The sequence below is a fragment of the Corythoichthys intestinalis genome, chromosome 8 (genome assembly GCF_030265065.1).
Source record: "Corythoichthys intestinalis isolate RoL2023-P3 chromosome 8, ASM3026506v1, whole genome shotgun sequence".
Classification (NCBI taxonomy): Eukaryota; Metazoa; Chordata; class Actinopteri; order Syngnathiformes; family Syngnathidae; genus Corythoichthys; species Corythoichthys intestinalis.
Genome location: NC_080402.1, coordinates 9,649,386 through 9,668,617, shown reverse-complemented (window position 1 = coordinate 9,668,617; position 19,232 = coordinate 9,649,386). Strand labels below are relative to the sequence as shown.

General features: G+C 37.1%; 2 protein-coding genes across 2 annotated transcripts in view; one reads left to right on the top strand and one right to left on the bottom strand.

The window, feature by feature from the left end:
• Nucleotides 1-298: 298 nt before the first annotated feature.
• ncf4 (neutrophil cytosolic factor 4) overlaps nucleotides 299-19,232 on the bottom strand; it is a 51,506-nt gene continuing 32,572 nt past the window's right edge. The window contains exons 7-10 of the mRNA XM_057842601.1: nucleotides 12,778-12,876; nucleotides 10,526-10,677; nucleotides 8,616-8,681; nucleotides 299-2,266 (exon numbers count right to left, since the gene is read on the bottom strand). Coding sequence (XP_057698584.1) covers nucleotides 2,056-2,266; nucleotides 8,616-8,681; nucleotides 10,526-10,677; nucleotides 12,778-12,876 — 528 coding nt within the window. The 3' untranslated portion in view covers nucleotides 299-2,055. The remainder of the gene's footprint in view (nucleotides 2,267-8,615; nucleotides 8,682-10,525; nucleotides 10,678-12,777; nucleotides 12,877-19,232) is intronic.
• LOC130919930 (parvalbumin-7-like) overlaps nucleotides 18,365-19,232 on the top strand; it is a 45,413-nt gene continuing 44,545 nt past the window's right edge. The window contains exon 1 of the mRNA XM_057842602.1: nucleotides 18,365-18,561. Within this exon, the coding sequence (XP_057698585.1) occupies nucleotides 18,555-18,561 (7 nt within the window). The 5' untranslated portion in view covers nucleotides 18,365-18,554. The remainder of the gene's footprint in view (nucleotides 18,562-19,232) is intronic.

Here is a 19,232-nt window from a genome sequence, read left to right as displayed (position 1 = left end):
TAGGTTGTATGATGAGAAAATAAAGTACAGTGATCCATTGTTTTTCGCGGTTAATTGAAATCCGTAAAGTACATTGTTTGATTTTTAAAGAATTTATTTACAAATCATGGCGGAAAATAAGTATTTCGTCTATACCTAAAGTTCATCTCAATACTTTGTTATGTACCCTTTGTTGGCAATAATGGGGCCAAACGTTTTCTGTAACTCTTTACAAGCTTTTTACACACTGTTGCTGGTATTTTGGCCCATTCCTCCATGCAGATCTCCTCTAGAGCAGTGATGTTTTGGGGCTGTCGTTGGGCAACAAGGAGTTTCAACTCCCTCCTCACCCCGTGGCGTCAAAATGATAACAAGAACGGGGAGCAAAAATCCCAGAACCACACGGGGGGACCTAGTGAATGACCTACAGAGAGCTGGGACCACAGTAACAAAGGCTACTATCAGTAACAGAATGCGCCGCCAGGGACTCAAATCCTGCACTGCCAGACGTGTCCCCCTGCTGAAGAAAGTACACGTCCAGGCCCATCTGTGGTTCGCTAGAGAGCATTTGGGTGATCCAGAAGAGGAATGGGAGAATGTGTTATGGTCAGATGAAACCAAAATAGAACTTTTTGGTAGAAACAGAGACCTGGCTTGGTCTTTCAGCATGACAATGATCCCAAACACACAGCCAGGGCAACAAATGAGTGGCTTCGTAAGAAGCATTTCAAGGTCCTTGAGTGGCCTAGTCAGTCTCCAGATCTCAACCCGATAGAAAATTTGTGGAGGGAGTTGAAAGTCCAACGACAGCCCCAAAACATCACTGCTCTAGAGGAGATCTGCATGGAGGAATGGGCCAAAATACCAGCAACAGTGTGTGAAAAGCTTGTGAAGAGTTACAGAAAACGTTTGGCCTCCGTTATTGCCAACAAAGGGTACATAACAAAGTATTGAGATGAACTTTTGGTATTGACCAAATACTTATTTTCCACCATGATTTGCAAATACATTCTTTAAAAATCAAACAATGTGATTTTATGTTTTTTTCCCCCCACATTCTGTCTCTCATGGTTGAGGTTTAACCATGTAGACAATTACAGGCCTCTGTAATATTTTCAAGTGGGAGAACTTGCACAATTAGTGGTTGACTAAATACTTATTTGCCCCACCGTATATAACGGAATAGGTGATTAAAGTTTCGGGTAAAGGTCAAAGGTAACAGAGGTCAGAAAAGGAATTTCCTGATAACTTGGTAATGGATTTTCCTCTTTCATCCAAATTTTTACGATAGCTTGTATGATGAGAAAATAAAGTACAGTGATCCATTGTTTTTCGCGATTAATTGAAATTCATGAAGTATGGGTGCAGCTTATTTACATTAAAATATTTTTTTCCACTCCACAAAATATGGCAATGCTTTGAATTTGACTGCTTTGGCCAAAGTCTGCTCTCTCAAAGTGCTCCTCTAGAATCCTATGTTACAAAGACGATTCCATTTTGATTACAGGGTCTTTAATCAATTTAATAAGATAACAATCAGTTTAACTAAAAAGCAAAAAAAAAAAAAAATGAATTTTTTTTTGACAATTTTGAACAAAACGCCATAACTATAAGATTCTCAATTCTATTCAGTAGTTGCTTAACCCACCGATAAATCGAACCCGATTTAATAATAGTTACACCGGTATTATAAACGCACAATAAAATGTTTCACTATTTCAGATGCAAAAAATAACCATTTGAACCTAACAAAATCATAACAGCCACAAAATACTGAAATAGGGTCACAATTTGGAAAATACATTGAAAAATTGTTTGGGTATTGGTCAATTGGTATAGTGCATTTTAAAGTATTCGCAACCAATGACAATGGCACCTAGCATTCCCTTTAACTGTTACCTATGTAGAAAAGCATTACATGACTGGAGAAGAAATTTTTACCTTCAACCTAATGAATGAAAATTTTGAACAGTAACTCATTGGCTGCCATTGACGGCAATAGACGTCCAATCGATTTTGCCTGGGAGGGATGATTAAACTTCAATGTCAGCCAATGAGTTGCTTCGAGAAAACCTGTCAAGCATCCACATTGTAAACGGAGAAGTCCGAGGCCACGGTCACGTGCAGTTCCCACGGAAACTGATTGACAGGCCTGCGGACCGCCCCGGCCGCTTGACCTCGGCTCAATTGGATCATCAGCAACACGTCTTCGTCGTCCAGCACGCGGATGAGGTCGCCTTGGTAGTCGCGGTAGTTCAGCGCGATGTCGTCCACCTTGAACATGTCCCTGATAAGACACGCACACGCGCTTCAATGCGGAGGTTGCCATGGAGATGAAAACAATGAAGCACTTCTCACATCGGATTAATGACGCTCGGGAACACGTTCCCAGATCTTTTTATTTTTAGTCTTGAGATACATTTTTTATGAGGGGGATTTTTTTTTTGCTCATCCTTTGACTTTAACCCACTATTGACACACTAATGAGTTCAATTTTTATGAGTAATAAGTATCAACTATTAGTATTTAATTACTACAATTGCTTTGTGCTTTTATTTACAGACATAATAATTGTAAAATAATACAATAATAAATTAATAAAATGTATTAAGTGCTTATGGTACTTGTTTTGTTTTCTATGACGTTAAATATTTTAAATTATTCATTTACTGACAAAACATGGTGAAAAATATCTACTCTTTAATGAGTACATAAGGCAAAATTTTTCTTTATATAACTTTAAATAATTTGAATTTATTGATTGCCTGACATATTAATACTATGGAAAAATATTATTTAATGACTGCTTCAGGCAATATTTATGCTTTATATTACATGAAATTATTATTTAAATTACCGTAATTTTCGGACTATAGGCCGCTACTTTTTTCCTTCATTTTGAATCCTGCGGTTTATAGTCCAGTGCGGCTTATTTGTTGATTTCTTTGGTTAATGGGTGATACTTTATTTGACAGCGGTGTCATAAGACTGTCATAAGACAGTCATAATTATGACATGACACTATAGTGGGCATTATTGAATGCTTATGACAGATGTCATTAGGTGTCATCCAGCAAAAAAATACGAATAAAATAAAATAAAATAATAATAAATATATACATAAAAATTTTAAACAAAAAAATTTTTTTAAGTGTCATCCAGCAAATTATGTCACTAACTCCATTGTCTAGCTTGGATCTCTTGCATCCATTCAAAAGTGAAATCATTTGCCGGATAACACTTAATGACATCTGTTATAAGCATTCATTAATGCTCTTGACAGTGTCATGTCATAATTATGATTGTTTAATGACAGTCTCATGGCGCCACTGCCAAATGAAGTGTAAACTGGAACAGTAATTGAAGAAATAATTAGCACAGAACGTGAATTTTGATTGTTATTTACTTCTGTAGTGCTGCAATGCATACTAGGAGGTATGTTGAACAACAACAGTATTGACAGCAGGTGGCAGCAGAGGTTGACTGCCTCCTTCAAGGGAGCAGTGATGGTTAAATTGAGCTTAATGAAGCAATGAAGCTTTGCAGCCAATTGGTTTTGTGGTGGTTCAGTTGGTTTTATGACAGTAGTATGATGCCGCTGTCAAATAAAGTATTACTGGTTAGTATCTTTGGTTGTAAATGTCCCATAATACAGTGAGGACAGCTGCAGCTTAGTCTACTGTGGCTTATCTATGAACAAATGCTGTTTTCGTGCGAATTTGGTGGGTGGCGGCTTATAGTCAGGTGCGCCTTATAGTGCGAAAATTACGGTATTTACTGATATAAACAATGTGAAAGAAATCTACAATTAAGTGAGTTCTTATTGCATTAGTTTAGCGTTTTTTTTTTTTTTTCTCCCAACATTAAATTATTGAAATTATTATCGTTTAAAAATTCTAATCTACAGACACAAAATGTTAAAATCTTAAAATGTATTTAATGAGTACTGAAGGAAATATAATTGCTTTTAATTAATTTGTTTTTGTTGTTGTTCAAATGTCAATTAATTATTTAATTCTATGTATTAAATTCTTTTAGGTTATTGATTTACTGACATAAGCATTGTGAAAATTTAAATAAAAGCCCAAGGTATTATATTAATATTATTTTTTTCCATTAAATTAGTGAAAAAAACATGAGTAGAGTTGGGCATCGTTTGAATTTGAACGGTTCTGGTTTCGATTCCGGTTCCAAACGATTCTGATTCTTTTAATAGGCAGGGTTAGAAAAAAATTGCATAGTTTATATCAATTTCTTAACTTTTCGATTTTTTTAAAAATTATATGAACTTTCAATTAACTTGCTATGAATTTCTCACAGGGCTATTTCTAACTTGTATATAAATATCAGTTGAACTTGAATGTGATTAAGTTTCTTTCCACAGGAGTGCAATTTCACAAAGATGTTTATTTTTCAAAAGCTCATGGGGAAAACATTTACACATATTCTTTTGCCTATGTTTTAGAGTGTCTTATGCTGCAGGCCTTTTTACAAGGTATTGAGCTCCCACTAACGGGCTAACCTGGTGCAGAATATCAAACAAACAAACAACTAGTAAAACCCAGTCCAGATTAGAAGTGGGTACAGTATGAAATCAGAAAGTTTTTGTTGAGGAAAATGATCATCTCTGCCTTCTCAGGCAGTAAGCGTGAGCGTTCTGGACAGATAGCGTCTCCTGCAGTGGAGAACCAGAAGTTCAGAATTTTTTACATTAGGTTTAATCTTCGAGTTAGCGGGAGGTTAATCAGTCGGTGGAGTTTATCTCAACAAATTCCATGCAGTTTGTCAGTTATTTGTTAGTTTAAAGGCTCCGGAGTGGCTAAACTAGCGCGAGTCACTGGTGGTTGAAATCAACTCCATCCACTAAATAAGCCCCCGCTAACTTGAAGATTAAAGTGCCTATGACAACAAAAAGCATGTTCATTTCATATTTCATGCAGTATTTTATGCTCCTGAATGAAATGGACCGCTTGGATGTGTGTGGAAGTGATAGATTTATATATTTTTTTAATCCCGCGCCATGAAAATGAGTGACTTCCTGGATTGAGGAGGAATGCGAATGTGACGTCACCCAGATCAGCATCTCACAATACAGCATTGCTTTATAGCATGCAGATGTACTGCAGATTCAGCTGATTTTGCTGATTAATTTGTTTATTTGTCACATCATGCCAGCCATGTGCTGCAGGGTTTTGTTGCTGCACCAGGGAGAGGTGTGTGAGCCTTTTTGGTTTACAAAAAGTTCGTGTTCACCATGGAGATTGGCCAAAACAAGTCCAGTTACTGTGGGACTATTGGACTTACGAGGAAGTGAGTAAACATTGTGTTTTGTATTATGTCAAATACTGGGATCATAGCACACGTTTCAATAAGGAAGTGGCTTGCATTTTGTGGCTGACAATGCTCCACCAAGACGGCCACTCAGCTGACAACCGGCGGCTTGTCAACCCCCCCCCCCCCCCACCACCCTTGGTCCTCTTCGCGTGCACGCCGGGAGAACGCTATACTCGGCTTATGCTCTTGTCTGCATTTCTCCATATCTCCAAACCTCCAGCCCCCTCTGCCCTCTTCGTGTGCCCGGCAATAGACCACTATCCTCGGGTTGGGCTCGGGCAGCTACGCGCTTCTCCGATGTCGGCCGGTTTGTACGGTGGTCATTCTCCAGCTGCTTCCCTGGCAACGAGCACTCCTGGCCGCAGCAGGGGAACGACCGATCGGTGAAGACAATCGACAACCCTGCCGCCGTGTGATATGATCCGGGGTTGTTTTGTGTGATTTTTCGCTTTGAAAGGCGAGAATAAGACTTGCAAACGCCGCTCAGCTCGGGTTAGCATGTCGGCTAGCTGTCAAGCCTCCTGGTTTTTTCACGCTCTCTGAAGGCAGGGAAATGACAAAAGTCGGATTTAATCCAGTGGCATAAAATATCGTTTGGGAGGTGCAAGAAGTCGACAGATTTTTGAGTAAGTTTGCTATGTCGTACTGAATAAATGCATTTTTAATATTTCATAGTCCATTTAGCACAAGACTGTTATCTTACATGACCATACAATTTATTAAGCAATTGGGGAAAATAATTCGATAAAAGAATATCCTGTAAAAATGTTGAAGTAGAGAGATTGAAACAATGACATTTTGCTGCTCTCTTTGTCGCATTTTCCTCGTTCTGAATAATTCCCCTTATATGGGGATTCTAAATCAGATGAAATCGTGACCCTGCCCACGTCGTCCTCCAGCTGGGGACGCAGTGCTTATAGTCCAGTGCGGCTTATTTGTTGATTTATTTGGGTTAATAGGTAACACTTTATTTGACAGCGGCATCATAAGACTGTCATAAGAACATCATAATTATGACATGACACTATCATGGGCATTACTGAATGCTTATGACAGATGTCAATATGTGTCATGTGGCATATTATTTCACTAATTCCATTTATTTCCAGCTCAGATTTTTTGCGGCCATTCAAAAGTGAGATAATTCGCTGGATGACACTAACCGACCTCTTTTATAAGCATTCATTAATGCTTATGACATTGTCATGTAATAATTATGACTGTCGTATGACAGTATTATGGCACCACTATCCAAGAAAATGTTACCAAACACCATAACTAGCAATTAATGAAAAAACTGGAACAATAACTGAAGAAATAATTAGCACAGAACATGATTGTTATTTATATCTGTGGCGCCGCAATGCATGCTAGGAGGAATGTTGGATGACAACAGTGTTGAAAGCAGGTGGCAGCAGAGGTTGACTGTCTCCCCCAAGGGAGCAGTGGTGGCCAAATGAAGCTTAATGGTTCAAAGCTTAATGGTGGTTCATTTGGTCTCATGACAGTCTTATGATCCCATTGTCAAATGAAGTGTTACCAGTTAATATCTTTTTGTGTGAATATCCCATAATACAGTGAGGACAACTGCAGCTTATAGTCCAGTGCGGCTTATCTATGAACAAATGCCGTTTTCGTGTCGAATTTGGTGGGTGGCGGCTTACAGTCAGGTGCGCCTTATAGCCCAGAAATTACGGTACTTTTTCAAGTAATCTGTGACAACATTGGTGGCGGCTTATACTCTGAAAACTACGGTACTTATCTGTCTTCCCTTATTCTGTCTTTTCTTAGCTTGTATAATGTTCCTTCATCTGACAAAGACAAACAATATATTTTAAACCACGAAACCGTGCCACATAACTCCAAATAATAGTCCGATCCAAAGTACGCACACATTCGAGAGGAAAGTAGAAATGATTACGAGCTAATCACGTTAGCGAGGCCGAGTAGCTAACGAGCAGATACGCTGCTGTAATAAGCATATTGCGTGCGGGCATGTTGCCGCGCTGCGAGATGATGAGGGCACAGAGGGTGTTGAAGGTCCCTCGGGAGCTCATTTGATGAGCCCTGTGATTGGCAGGCGAGCATTTACCAGCTCAAGGTGAATGTGTGTGTGTGGCATGCTGGAAATTGAAGAGGCTTCTATACATGTTTAGTGTGAATTTCCATATTATTATTTGTCATGAAATAAGCTTTGATATAGGAATTATATTCTCTCAATTCAACATGTCAATACAGTTATTAAATCAACATTTTATTGCAGGAAAGTAGCACTCCCACTTCAAATGGATTGGACGGCTGTCGCCGTCAAAGGCAGTCAAAGAGTTAATAAATAGCTTTGGAAGTATAGATACTGTAAGTATGTAAAAAACAGTATTGATAAAAAAAATAATGAATATAGAAAAATAATTGGAAAAATACAGCTAAAAAATTACAATATCACCTGATAAAAAAGACAAAATTAATAAGAAATAAAATTAAATATAGAAAAGTAAAAAAAAAAAAAATACATTTGTTTTATTTAAAAATAATAATAAATTCAAAAAAAAAAGTGGAAATTTATTCAGAAATTGCTCCTTTTACAACAACTAACAATTTAAACAATTTATTTTCTTCTATCTATTTAGATTTTTTTCAAATGTTTATTTTCATTGAATTTTTAATTTTGTTTTATTTTAAACAATTTATTCTTACTTAAATCTTCATTTTCCTTTTAGCTTATAGATCTTTTTTTACTTTGATTTTTTTTTTAGTTTTATTTATTTTTTTAATCTAATTTGTTCTATTCCTTTCTTTTTGGGATTTAGCATTTTCCAATTTTTTGTTGTTTTTTTTATTATTTATTATCTTTTTTTTTATGATTACTATTTTCATTTACTTACAGTATGGTTTCCCTAATTCTTTTTTGTGTATATCTGTTAAATGTAAATTCAGGAAGTATAAGGGATTAAAAATGTAAATAATATGTCAAAAAGACAAGTCAACTACGTTAACAGTGAAATATTGACACATTTCAAACTTTGAAAAGACAATTTCTTCAAATTTCCCATTAAAGGTTTAAAGGTGAGCTCCAATCATTCTCAATTAATGTTGTCCATATTGTTGTAATGGGATTATTGCAAGGATGTAACGGCGACCTTTCAACCCTCATCACGCGACACCTCCATTATCCATCATTTTCCTTTTCACAGCCCGCCCAAAATGCAATCATCACATTTTGGTTAATTTTCCTAAAAGGTGACATTGTTAGTGAACTCCCACTCTATCTAAAAAGCGCAACGAGGGAAGAGAATGACAAATACCTCATACGGGACATCAGTTCCTTGTGCGTCGGACGGATGTTTAGGTCCTCTTGAACGCAAACGTCTCTGCAAGCACATGCACGCACATTACATGTCATTTACAGTACTTCTTGAGTACATAACTGATTCAGTTAGCAGTTCCTTCCAGTAATGTGTGTAGAATAGAATAGAATAGAATAGAATAGAATAGAATAGAATAGAATAGAATAGAATAGAATAGAATAGAATAGAATAGAATAGAATAGAATAGAATAGAATAGAATAGAATAGAATAGAATAGGACTTTATATTCTAGCTGGAAAATGTATTGGAATGGAACCAAAAATTATGTGCTGAGAAACATTGGATATTGAAATAATAATATGATGAATGGTTTTAATAAATGTGCTAAAATAAAAATTAAACAATAAACTAAAAAGATAACAATTATCAGGGGTCGCGTTAACCGAATATTTTCCGTCGTTGACCGGTTTTTTAAAACGGTGACGGAAAAAACTGAAGTCCGTCTGACATTTTGACAGGTTGCAATTCACACCCCAGACCACAAGGTGGCGAATGAGCATATTAATTAGCTATTGTCTCTCTTAATGCATGACGTCGTTGGCTATTCTGTCAGAATATTGTAGCGTCACCGGGGTCTGGCGGCGGCACCGTGATTGACACATCAACGCGAGGTTCTTATTGGTGCACCCGGTGTGCCAGCGCGTCATCCAATTGGTGGACTAGATTGCCGCCTGTGTATAGACCCCAATCACATGACGTCACAACTCCGCCCCCCTGACTGGAGCCGCCATATTGTCCGTCAGGTCGTCGTGTTTACACATTACCGCTACGTACATGCCTCCTATTACGGCGTGTTTTTCTGCTCGTTAACATTAATAATCAAAATGGTGAAGGTGTGTGTGGCGGTTGGTTGCAATAACAGAGAAGATAGACGGAGAGACTTGAAGTACTGTATTCTGAGAAACCCGAAGAGGAGAGCGAGATGGACTGCTGTAATTCGACAAGAAATCTGGGCACCAAACGATCACCACAGACTATGTAGTAGTCATTTTATATCTGGTAAGATGCATTTAATATATATTTAGAAGATTTCGGGCTGACAACCACAATTAAGATCATTGTGTGACGTTGGTGATTGGGGTCTATATAGTTGCCTCTTTTTCTTTGGGGGTGGAGTTGTTGTTTTGTTGGTGTTGTTGGCGGTAAGCAGAGTAAAAAGAGGGAGAAAAATACGACTTCCGCGTCTAATTTTTCGCCACCAAGCAAGCGTTACAATATTAATTAAAAATGAATGAAAACTAAATACTATTGAATATGTCATCATTATCATTTTAAAATTTTAAGTGACAGGTAAAAATAGATTATGACCGGATTTTTATGACCCTGTCAGTCAAAATGACAGACAACGAAAATGTCTAGCGCAACCTCTGACAATTATTGATTTTTTTTGTTTTGTTTTGTTTTGTTTTGGGGGGGGGTCCATTTAAAATACCAGGTTATAGTTTATGGTTGAAAAACATGTTTGTTTGTTTGTGTTTTTTTTTAAAGAGAATTGTTTTTTTCTTTTGTGGTTGTTTTTATTTGGTAATACTGTATATATTTTTAACTTGATCAAAATATATAAAATGAAAATAGAGAAATAATTTAGTAAATAATAATAGTAAAATAACAGCTACAATATGAATAAAAATAATAGACGTATAAATATATAGAGATTTTTTTCCCTCACGTTTAATATGGCGGTACATATTTTTATAATTTATACTGTATATAATATATATTATTATATTTATCTCATATATATATTTTTTTAATAAATTAAAAGAAAAACATTTTGGAAAAATATAAACATTATGTTGTTGTTATGATGTTAAATGGTTATGAAAATAATGGATGTCTAAATGTACCTGGTTTGGACTCCAGAGGGGGTTAGCATGTAGCATCGCAAGCAGCTATAGGTGGGGCCTTCTACTTCGCCCTCCGACTCACTATCCAGGAGGGGCTTGATGATCTTCACAAAGGATTCTGGGAAAATTCCCGTCTGGTTGTTGACCGTACCCTGTGGGAAATAACAATTATAAAAAGATAAGTGTGAGGGATTCGCATCCGGAGTCATGTTAGTCTGGCTAATTAGTTCATGCGCAATTTACGCCAATAAGCACATAAGTCTTGTTACTACACTCCAGTGTATGTGTGAATTGACTAGGAAAACACAACAAAGTAGTGTTAAATAATGAAATAAAAACCAATAAAGCAATTATCACTTTTCACACTAGTTGACGGAAACAATTTTCCCATCGGAATCCATGAAAATAACACAAACGTTTTCAATGAACCTACTGTAACACAAGTTCAGTCTGCTATTGAGTATTTAACCCCATGAAAAACCTATCACGCTTTGTATGCACACAACAGCAACATGCTGTTTTTTTATGTGTATTTTTAAACAGCGCTGCGTGGAAATAAACAGATTATTGCACGTTTCCATTAGCATTATTGGATATGTGCGCAGAGCAGCCAGAAGGTAAAAATAAGATGAAGATAAGCGCATCCTCCTCGTTCACTTTTTCACCCCCTCCTTTGCACCCACCTACTCTTCATCTATTTAACAGCTTTTATTAGCATCTACACACGAGGCGATTCTTTCAGTCGCACTAAAACAATGACAGTTTGGATTGGATTTGAGCTATTTCATATTTTCAGCAGGTTGCCAGTGACATACAATTAGGGTTGTTCCGATCATGTTTTTTTGCTCTCGATCCGATCCCAATTGTTTAGTTTGAGTAACTGCCGATCCCGATATTTCCCGATCCGATTGCTTTTTTTTTTTTTTTGCTCCCGATTCAATTCCAATCATTCCCGATAATTTTTCCCCATCATATACATTTTGGCAATGCATTAAGAAAAAAATGAATAAAACTCGGACGAATATATACATTCAACATACAGTATTTGTTTATTATGACAATAAATCCTCAAGATGGCATTTACATTATTAACATTCTTTCTGTGAGAGGGATCCACGGATAGAAAGACTTGTAATTCTTAAAGGATAAATGTGACTTTGTATATTGTGACTAAATATTGCCATCTAGTGTATTTGTTGAGCTTTCAGTAAATGATACTGTAGCCATTTAACTGTTCTGCCCAAATGCAAGCTGGGAAGTGGAACCATGACTGTGCGACGTGGTACCAATTGATATATCTTCTCTGCGTTGGGAAATAACATAGGGTGTTAAGAAACAGATCAACTTCTACCTTTCTTCCCCACATTGATTCCCACGATTATTCTAATCATTGGGAGAGGGATTGTAAGGCTTTAGCCATTTACAAAAAAGGCTCCAAAGGCTGCCAAAATTCACTATACTCAATTTACGCTGCCTTTTAGCTCTCTATACTGTATGGGTAAAACGGCGCCATTATAGATTGAACGCGACAATGCGTGAGTGGGTCATGCAGTGCATGCGTTAATTGCGTTAAATATTGTAACGTGATAAATGTAAAAAATATTAATTCTCGCCGTTAACGCAATAAATTTGATAACCCTACCTTAAGCTTAAACTAAAGACTCTGGAAGAGTAATGCATTATGTCTGTAACGTTAAATACAATTAGAAAACGATTTACTTAAAAAAAATATATATATTAAAAAAAGGCATGTCCGATATTTTTTTGCCGATTCAGATACTTTGAAAATGACGTGATCGGATCCCGATCGATCGGGAAATCTCTACATACAATGATACGTAACGGGATTTTTGCGTGTTCTCCATTGAGGTGGAGTTAAATTTCTCATATTTGCATTGAATTTTTTGAGGAAGATCTGTTGTGAAGTCATTGTTTAAATTCTTAAATTGCATCATGGTAGCATGTGACAAGAAAATACTTGATTTTTTGGTCACACAAGCCAAAAAATGCACAATAACGAAGATGAAACCATATATAAGTCGCACCGCAGTATAAGTTGTGTTTTGGTGGGGAAATTTACAGCAGGGCCGAGAACCTAAAGTGGTATTTGCCATGTGGCAAAATGGATTTTGGCAAATACCACTTTTGGTTCTCGCTGTCTTGAAATTTATAGAACAGATATTTCATTTTGAGGGCAACAATGTGGTGATTTAAGATATAGTACCGCCTCTGGTCCTCATGATCAGTCTTACCTCCAGCCAGTCAGCGTTGACTCGATGCAGCAGGAAGATCAAGTCTCCTTTCTTAAGGTTCAACTCTGCATTGCTGCTTCCACAAAAGTCAAACATAGCCTGCAACGAGAGACGAAACTATTTTTGTTGAATTTCGTCAAGAGATTAGAACTTTTTAATTCTGATTTATCTACCCATTTCAAAGGCGACGCTAAATCTTTCATGGATACAACAGAGCTGGAACTTCAGCCGACGCAGAACCTTTAACGTCGGTGGACTTTGAGGTCGAACAGCATGGAGCATCAACTTGTGTGCGTTTGTGTGTTTTTTAAGGAATTATTTTCTGCGTTTAGTCAATTTGATTAATCAGAAAAAATTAGACTAAATTATAAAAAAAAAAACCTAATCATAAAAACAAAATACAACAATAAAGCATACATACAGTGCCCTCCATAATTAGTGGCACCCCTGAAAAGATGTGTTTTTTAGCGTCTAATAATTTTTTTTTTTTTTAATTCAAATAATATGGGACCTTAATGGAAAAAAAGGAAAAATCCAACCTTCAATACAAGTGCATTTATTCAGTGGGGAAAAAATCCCACATAAAGAAAAAATTATTTGACATCAAATAATGTGTGTCACAATTATTAGCACCCCTGGTGTTAATACTTTGTACAACCCCCTTTTGCCAACAAAACAAGGTCTGAGGACTGAGATGGCCATGGGAGGAGCTTGATTTTGTGTCTGGTGAACCATTTCTGTGTAGATTTGGCCATATGTTTAGGGTCATTGTCTTGCTGAAAGACCCAGTGACGACCTATCTTCAGCTTTCGGGCAGAGGGCAACAGATTTTCATTTAAAATGTCCTGGTATTTCAAAGCAAACACAAAAACACATGGTCCCAGGCTTCAACTGGGACCGTGTGCTTTCGTCAGATGAGACCAAGATTGAGCTTTTTGGCAACAAACACTCTAAGTGGGTCTGGCGTGCCACGAAAGATGCGCATGCTGAAAAGCACCTCATACTCACTGTGAAGTATGGGGGTGGGTCAGTGATGCTGTGGGGCTGTTTCGCTACCAAAGGCCCTGGGAACCTTGTTAGGGTGCATGGCATCATGAATGCTTTGAAATACCAGGACATTTTAAATTAAAATCTGTTGCCCTCTGCCCAAAAGCTAAAGATGGGTCGTCACTGGGTCTTTCAGCAAGACCCTAAACATATGGCCAAATCTACACAGAAATGGTTCACCAGACACAAAATCAAGCTCCTCCCATGGCCATCTCAGTCCCAGACGTTTTTTTGTTGGCAAAAGGGGGTTGTACAAAATATTAACACTAGGGGTGCTAATAATTGTGACACACATTATTTGATGTCAAATAATTTTTTCTTTTTGTGGGATTTTTTCCCCACTGAATGAATTCACTTGCATTGAAGGTCGGATTTTTCTCTTTTTTTCCATTAAGGTCCCATATTATTTGAATTAAAAATATATATATATATATATATATATATTTTAGAAGCTAAAAAACACATCTTTTTCAGGGGTGCCAATAATTATGGATGGCACTGTAAGTTTATGTTGGGTCTATTTTTTTAATATTATATTTTATTTTTTATAAAAAGAATAAAATGTTACTAAAAACAAAATTAATAAGTGGAGCACTCCGAGAAAGCAGATTTCTGCCTAAGCAGCCAAATTCAAAGCATATTGGGTAGAGTTTGCCCTTCGTTTAAGTACGAAACAAGGTTCCCTTTCTGACCTCTGTGACCTTGACATCATTACCCAAAAATTTCATCACCTCTTCTATTTCATATTTGAAACATTTCAAGCATGTTTGAAATAATCCTGTTATTCTTAGTTGAGTTAGAACAAAATTCCTTATATGACCTCTGCGACCTTTGACTTTAAATCTAATCACCTCGGGCGTTTCAAAGTTCAAACATTCTGCAAGTTTGATAACAATCGCATTATTCGTTGTTGCGTTATCACGAAATTCCTTTTGTGACCTCTGTGACCTTTGACCTCATCAACAAAATTTTCATCACCTCTTGTGTTTCATATTTCAAAAATATCAAGCAAGTTTGAAATGATCCTTTTATTCTTTGTTGAGTTATCACATAATTCCTTTAATGACCTCTGCGACCTTTGACTTCATTACCCCAAAGTTTAACCCATGTTGGATTACACAATACAGTAACTTTTGCTTGAAATATCACGTAAAATGAATGATAACCGCCCGTTTTTTGCTTTTAACCAATAATCTAGACTGTTTTACGTTCATATCTATAAAAATTCCACGATTTAAACATTCATTTACAATAATTTTCAACTTAAAAAGCTCTGTTTCGTGACGGCCGCCATGTTGTATTACACAATGCATAACTTTTGCTTGAAATATCTACGTAAAATGAACGATAACTGCCCGTTTTTTGCTTTTAACCAAGAATCTAGACTGTTTTACGTTCATGTCTATAGAAATTACGCGATTTAAGCATTTATTTACAAGAATTTTCAACTGAAAAAGCTCTTTGTTTCGTGACGGCCGCCATGTTGGATTACACAATACCGCAACTTTTGCTTGAAATATTTACATAAAATAAACGATAACTGTCCGTTTTTTGCTTTTAACCAAGAATCTACACTGTTTTACGTTCATATCTATAGAAATTCCACGATTTAAGCATTTATTTACAAGAAGTTTCAACTTAAAATGTTCAATTTAAAAAGCTCTGTTTCGTGACGGCCGCCATGTTGGATGACACAATGCCATAACTTTTGCTTGAAATATCTACGTAAAATGAACGATAACTGCCCTTTTTTTGTTTTTAACCAAGAATCTAGACTGTTTTACGTTCATGTCTATAGAAATTCCGCGATTTAAGCATTTATTTACAAGAAATTTCAACTTAAAAAGCTCTTTGTTTCTTGATGGCCGCCTTGTTGGATTACACAATACCGTGACTTTTGCTTGAAATATTTACATAAAATAAACGATAACTCTCCGTTTTTGCTTTTAACCAAGAATCTAGACTTTTATGTTCATATCTATAGAAATTCCACGATTTAAGCATTTATTTACAAGAATTTTCAACTTAAAAAGGTCTTTGTTTTGTGACGGCCGCCATGTTGGATTTTGTATCGCTACACAGTAGCGGAATTCAACCTAAATAAGTTGTGATTGTACCAAGAAAAATGCAAATTTTGCTTTTGTTGAGCAAAATTAAGATGATTCTGCATGCTTTCCTCAAGTATTGAATTTCTGTTGTGAAAATTGAGTGATTTATTATCTGTTGAAAACTATTTTGGGAAAAAACTTAAATAATATGATAAATATTTCTACAGATCCTGAAAATATAGGTGACTATCTCTGCAGTTGGTGTTTTTGTGCATCTAGCGTAAAAAATGAGAATTTTATAGCCATTTTAAGTTTTTTATACTTGTATAAAAATAATAATAATAATAATAATAATTAATCAGGATTTTATTACGGAACGACTGGATTTTTAAATGTTACTGCCCATGGAGACATACAGTGGGGCAAATAAGTATTTAGTCAACCACTAATTGTGCAAGTTCTCCCACTTTAAAATATTAGAGAGGCCTGTAATTGTCAACATGGGTAAACCTCAACCTTGAGAGACAGAATGTGGGGGAAAAAAAACAGAAAATCACATTGTTTGATTTTTAAAGAATTTATTTGCAAATCATGGTGGAAAATAAGTATTTGGTCAATACCAAAAGCTCATCTCAATACTTTGTTATGAACCCTTTGTTGGCAATAACGGAGGCCAAACATTTTCTGTAACCCTGTTACTGGTATTTTGACCCATTCCTCCATGCAGACCTCCTCTAGAGCAGTGATGTTTTGGGGCTGTCGTTGGGCAACACGGACTTTCAACTCCCTCCACAGATTTTCTATGGGGTTGAGATATGGAGACTGGCTAGGCCACTCCAGCACATTGAAATGCTTCTTACGAAGCCACTCTTTTTTTGCACTGGCTGTGTGTTTTGGATCATTTTAATGCTGAAAGACCCAGCCACCTCCCATCTTCAATGCCCTTGCTGATGAAAGGAGATTTTCACTCCAAATCTCTCGATACATGGCCCCATTCATTCTTTCCTTTACACGGATCAGTTGTCCTGGTCCCTATGCAGAAAAACAGCCCCAAAGCATGATGTTTCCACCCCCATGCTTCACAGTGGGTATGGTGCAATTCAGTATTCTTTTTCCTCCAAACAGGAGAACCTGTGTTTCTCCCAAAAAGTTCTATTTTGGTTTCATCTGACCATAGCACATTCTCCCAGTCCTCTTCTGGATCATCTAAATGCTCTCTAGCGAACCGCAGACGGGCCTGGACGTGTACTTTCTTTAGCAGGGGGACACGTCTGGCAGTGCAGGATTTGAGTCCCTGTTGGCGCATTGTGTTACAGATAGTAGCCTTTGTTACTGTGGTCCCAGCTCTCTGTAGGTCATTCACTAGGCCCCCCCGTGTGGTTCTGGGACTTTTGCTCACCGTTCTTGTTATCATTTTGACGCCACGGGGTGAGGAGGGAGTTCAAAGTCCGTGTTGCCCAACGACAGCCCCAAAACATCACTGCTCTAAAGGAGATCTGCATGGAGGAATGGGCCAAAATACCAGCCACAGTGTGTGAAAAGCTTGTGAAGAGTTACAGAAAACGTTTGGCCTCTGTTACTGCTAACAAAGGGTACATAACAAAGTATTGAGATGAACTTTTGGTATTGACCAAATACTTATTTTCCGCCATGATTTGTAAATAAATTCTTTAAAAATCAAACAATGTGATTTTCTGTTTTTTCTTCCACATTCTGTCTGTCGTGGTTGAGGTTTACCCATGTTGACAATTACAGGCCTCGCTAACATTTTCAAGTGGGAGAACTTGCACAATTAGTGGTTGACTAAATACTTATTTGCCCCACTGTATATGCCTAAGGGAGGTGTCTGTTTTGGTTTTAGGTCGCTAGCGGCTTTGGTTTTGAAAATATTTGAATTTTACGTATTTGAAAATAGGCCCCCTACGGATCGGCCCCGAGTCCCGTCTATTCATATTGAAGCCTACAGCTGTTAAACCTAACCCCTCAAATTTAACCCGAAGTTCAGAATTTTTGACATCACGCTTAATCTTTGAGTTAGCGGGGATTTAATTTGTCGGTGAAGTTGATTTCAACAAATTCCATGCGGCTTGTTAGTTTCGGGGCTCCGGAGTGGCTAAGCTAGCGCGAGTCAATCGTGGTTGGAATCAACTAACTGTAACTGGAATCAAGTAACTGATAAATAACTTTTAAAGTAACTTAGTTACTTTGACAATAAAGTAATCAGTAATTACTTTTTTTGAGACGTAATCGGTAATCAGCTATTAAATTACTTTCTCAAGTAATCTGTGACAACACTGGCCAGGACTAATATCGAAGATTTTCATTTTAATTCGGCTAATAATCTTCCCGCAAGAGAACTTTTTAGCGACTCAACAAGCACGTGAGCGACATCTCGCATCATCGCGCCACTGACGGAGAAGATGAGCGGCGAACACAGAGGGAGCCGCGACCAGATGAGGCGGGAGACAATGAGGAATCAGAAGCAGCGGCAGCTCGGCTGGCCAAAAAAAGAACGCGGAGCAGTAGGAGGGAGGTGAAGAAGAAGAAGAGGAGGAGGAAGAGGAGGAGGAGGTTGGAATAGTGAAATTTAAACAGAGGTGTGCGGCTGACACATCACTGCTGCCTTTGCTGTCCGCTTGGCTCGCAGCGAGTGAGGAAGATCGGGATCAACTTCACGGGACGATGTGTGGTGAGGCACTTTGTACTATTCAACTATTTCTATATCATTTATTGTATCTGTGTGTTTTTGACACACATTTTTGATTCGGTTTATGGTCCATCTCTTGTCAATTAGCGGTCGAGCAGAAAATTCAAAGCAAAATTTGTGAATGTTTGAATTTGAAAATGATTTTGTTCAACAGGTGAGAACTTCATATTGGTATGTAGCCGCTCAAGGAGAAAGTAGCTGACTATTTTGACGATTATATCGGCGGTATCAAGTTGTAAAAGCAAGGATGTTGTTGACCTAACAGAGTACTGATGAGAAAGCAGTTTTAAAAAATGTTTTTAATTGAATAAAAAATGTAAAAACGTATCAAACTGATGAAAAGCTAGAAAATACTGATAAAATCCTTTTATCTGTTTTTAAATCGTCATCTAATGTTGTTTGATGAGATGTAATGCAGATGCGTGTGTGCGTGGGTGATTTTAATCCGAGTGTGGACGGGATGGGGAATCTGGATTAACGGTCTGTTGCCAGATTAATTTGATACCAACACTCTCACACAAGAGATAAGAAAAAGAATGTGCGATTTGATGCGTAAATTTGAGTCGTGTTGTTATTTTTAAGATATAAACTGTTATGATTTGTATATTTGCATTTTTTTCATACTTAATACAAAATGTTGATTTAGTTTGTTA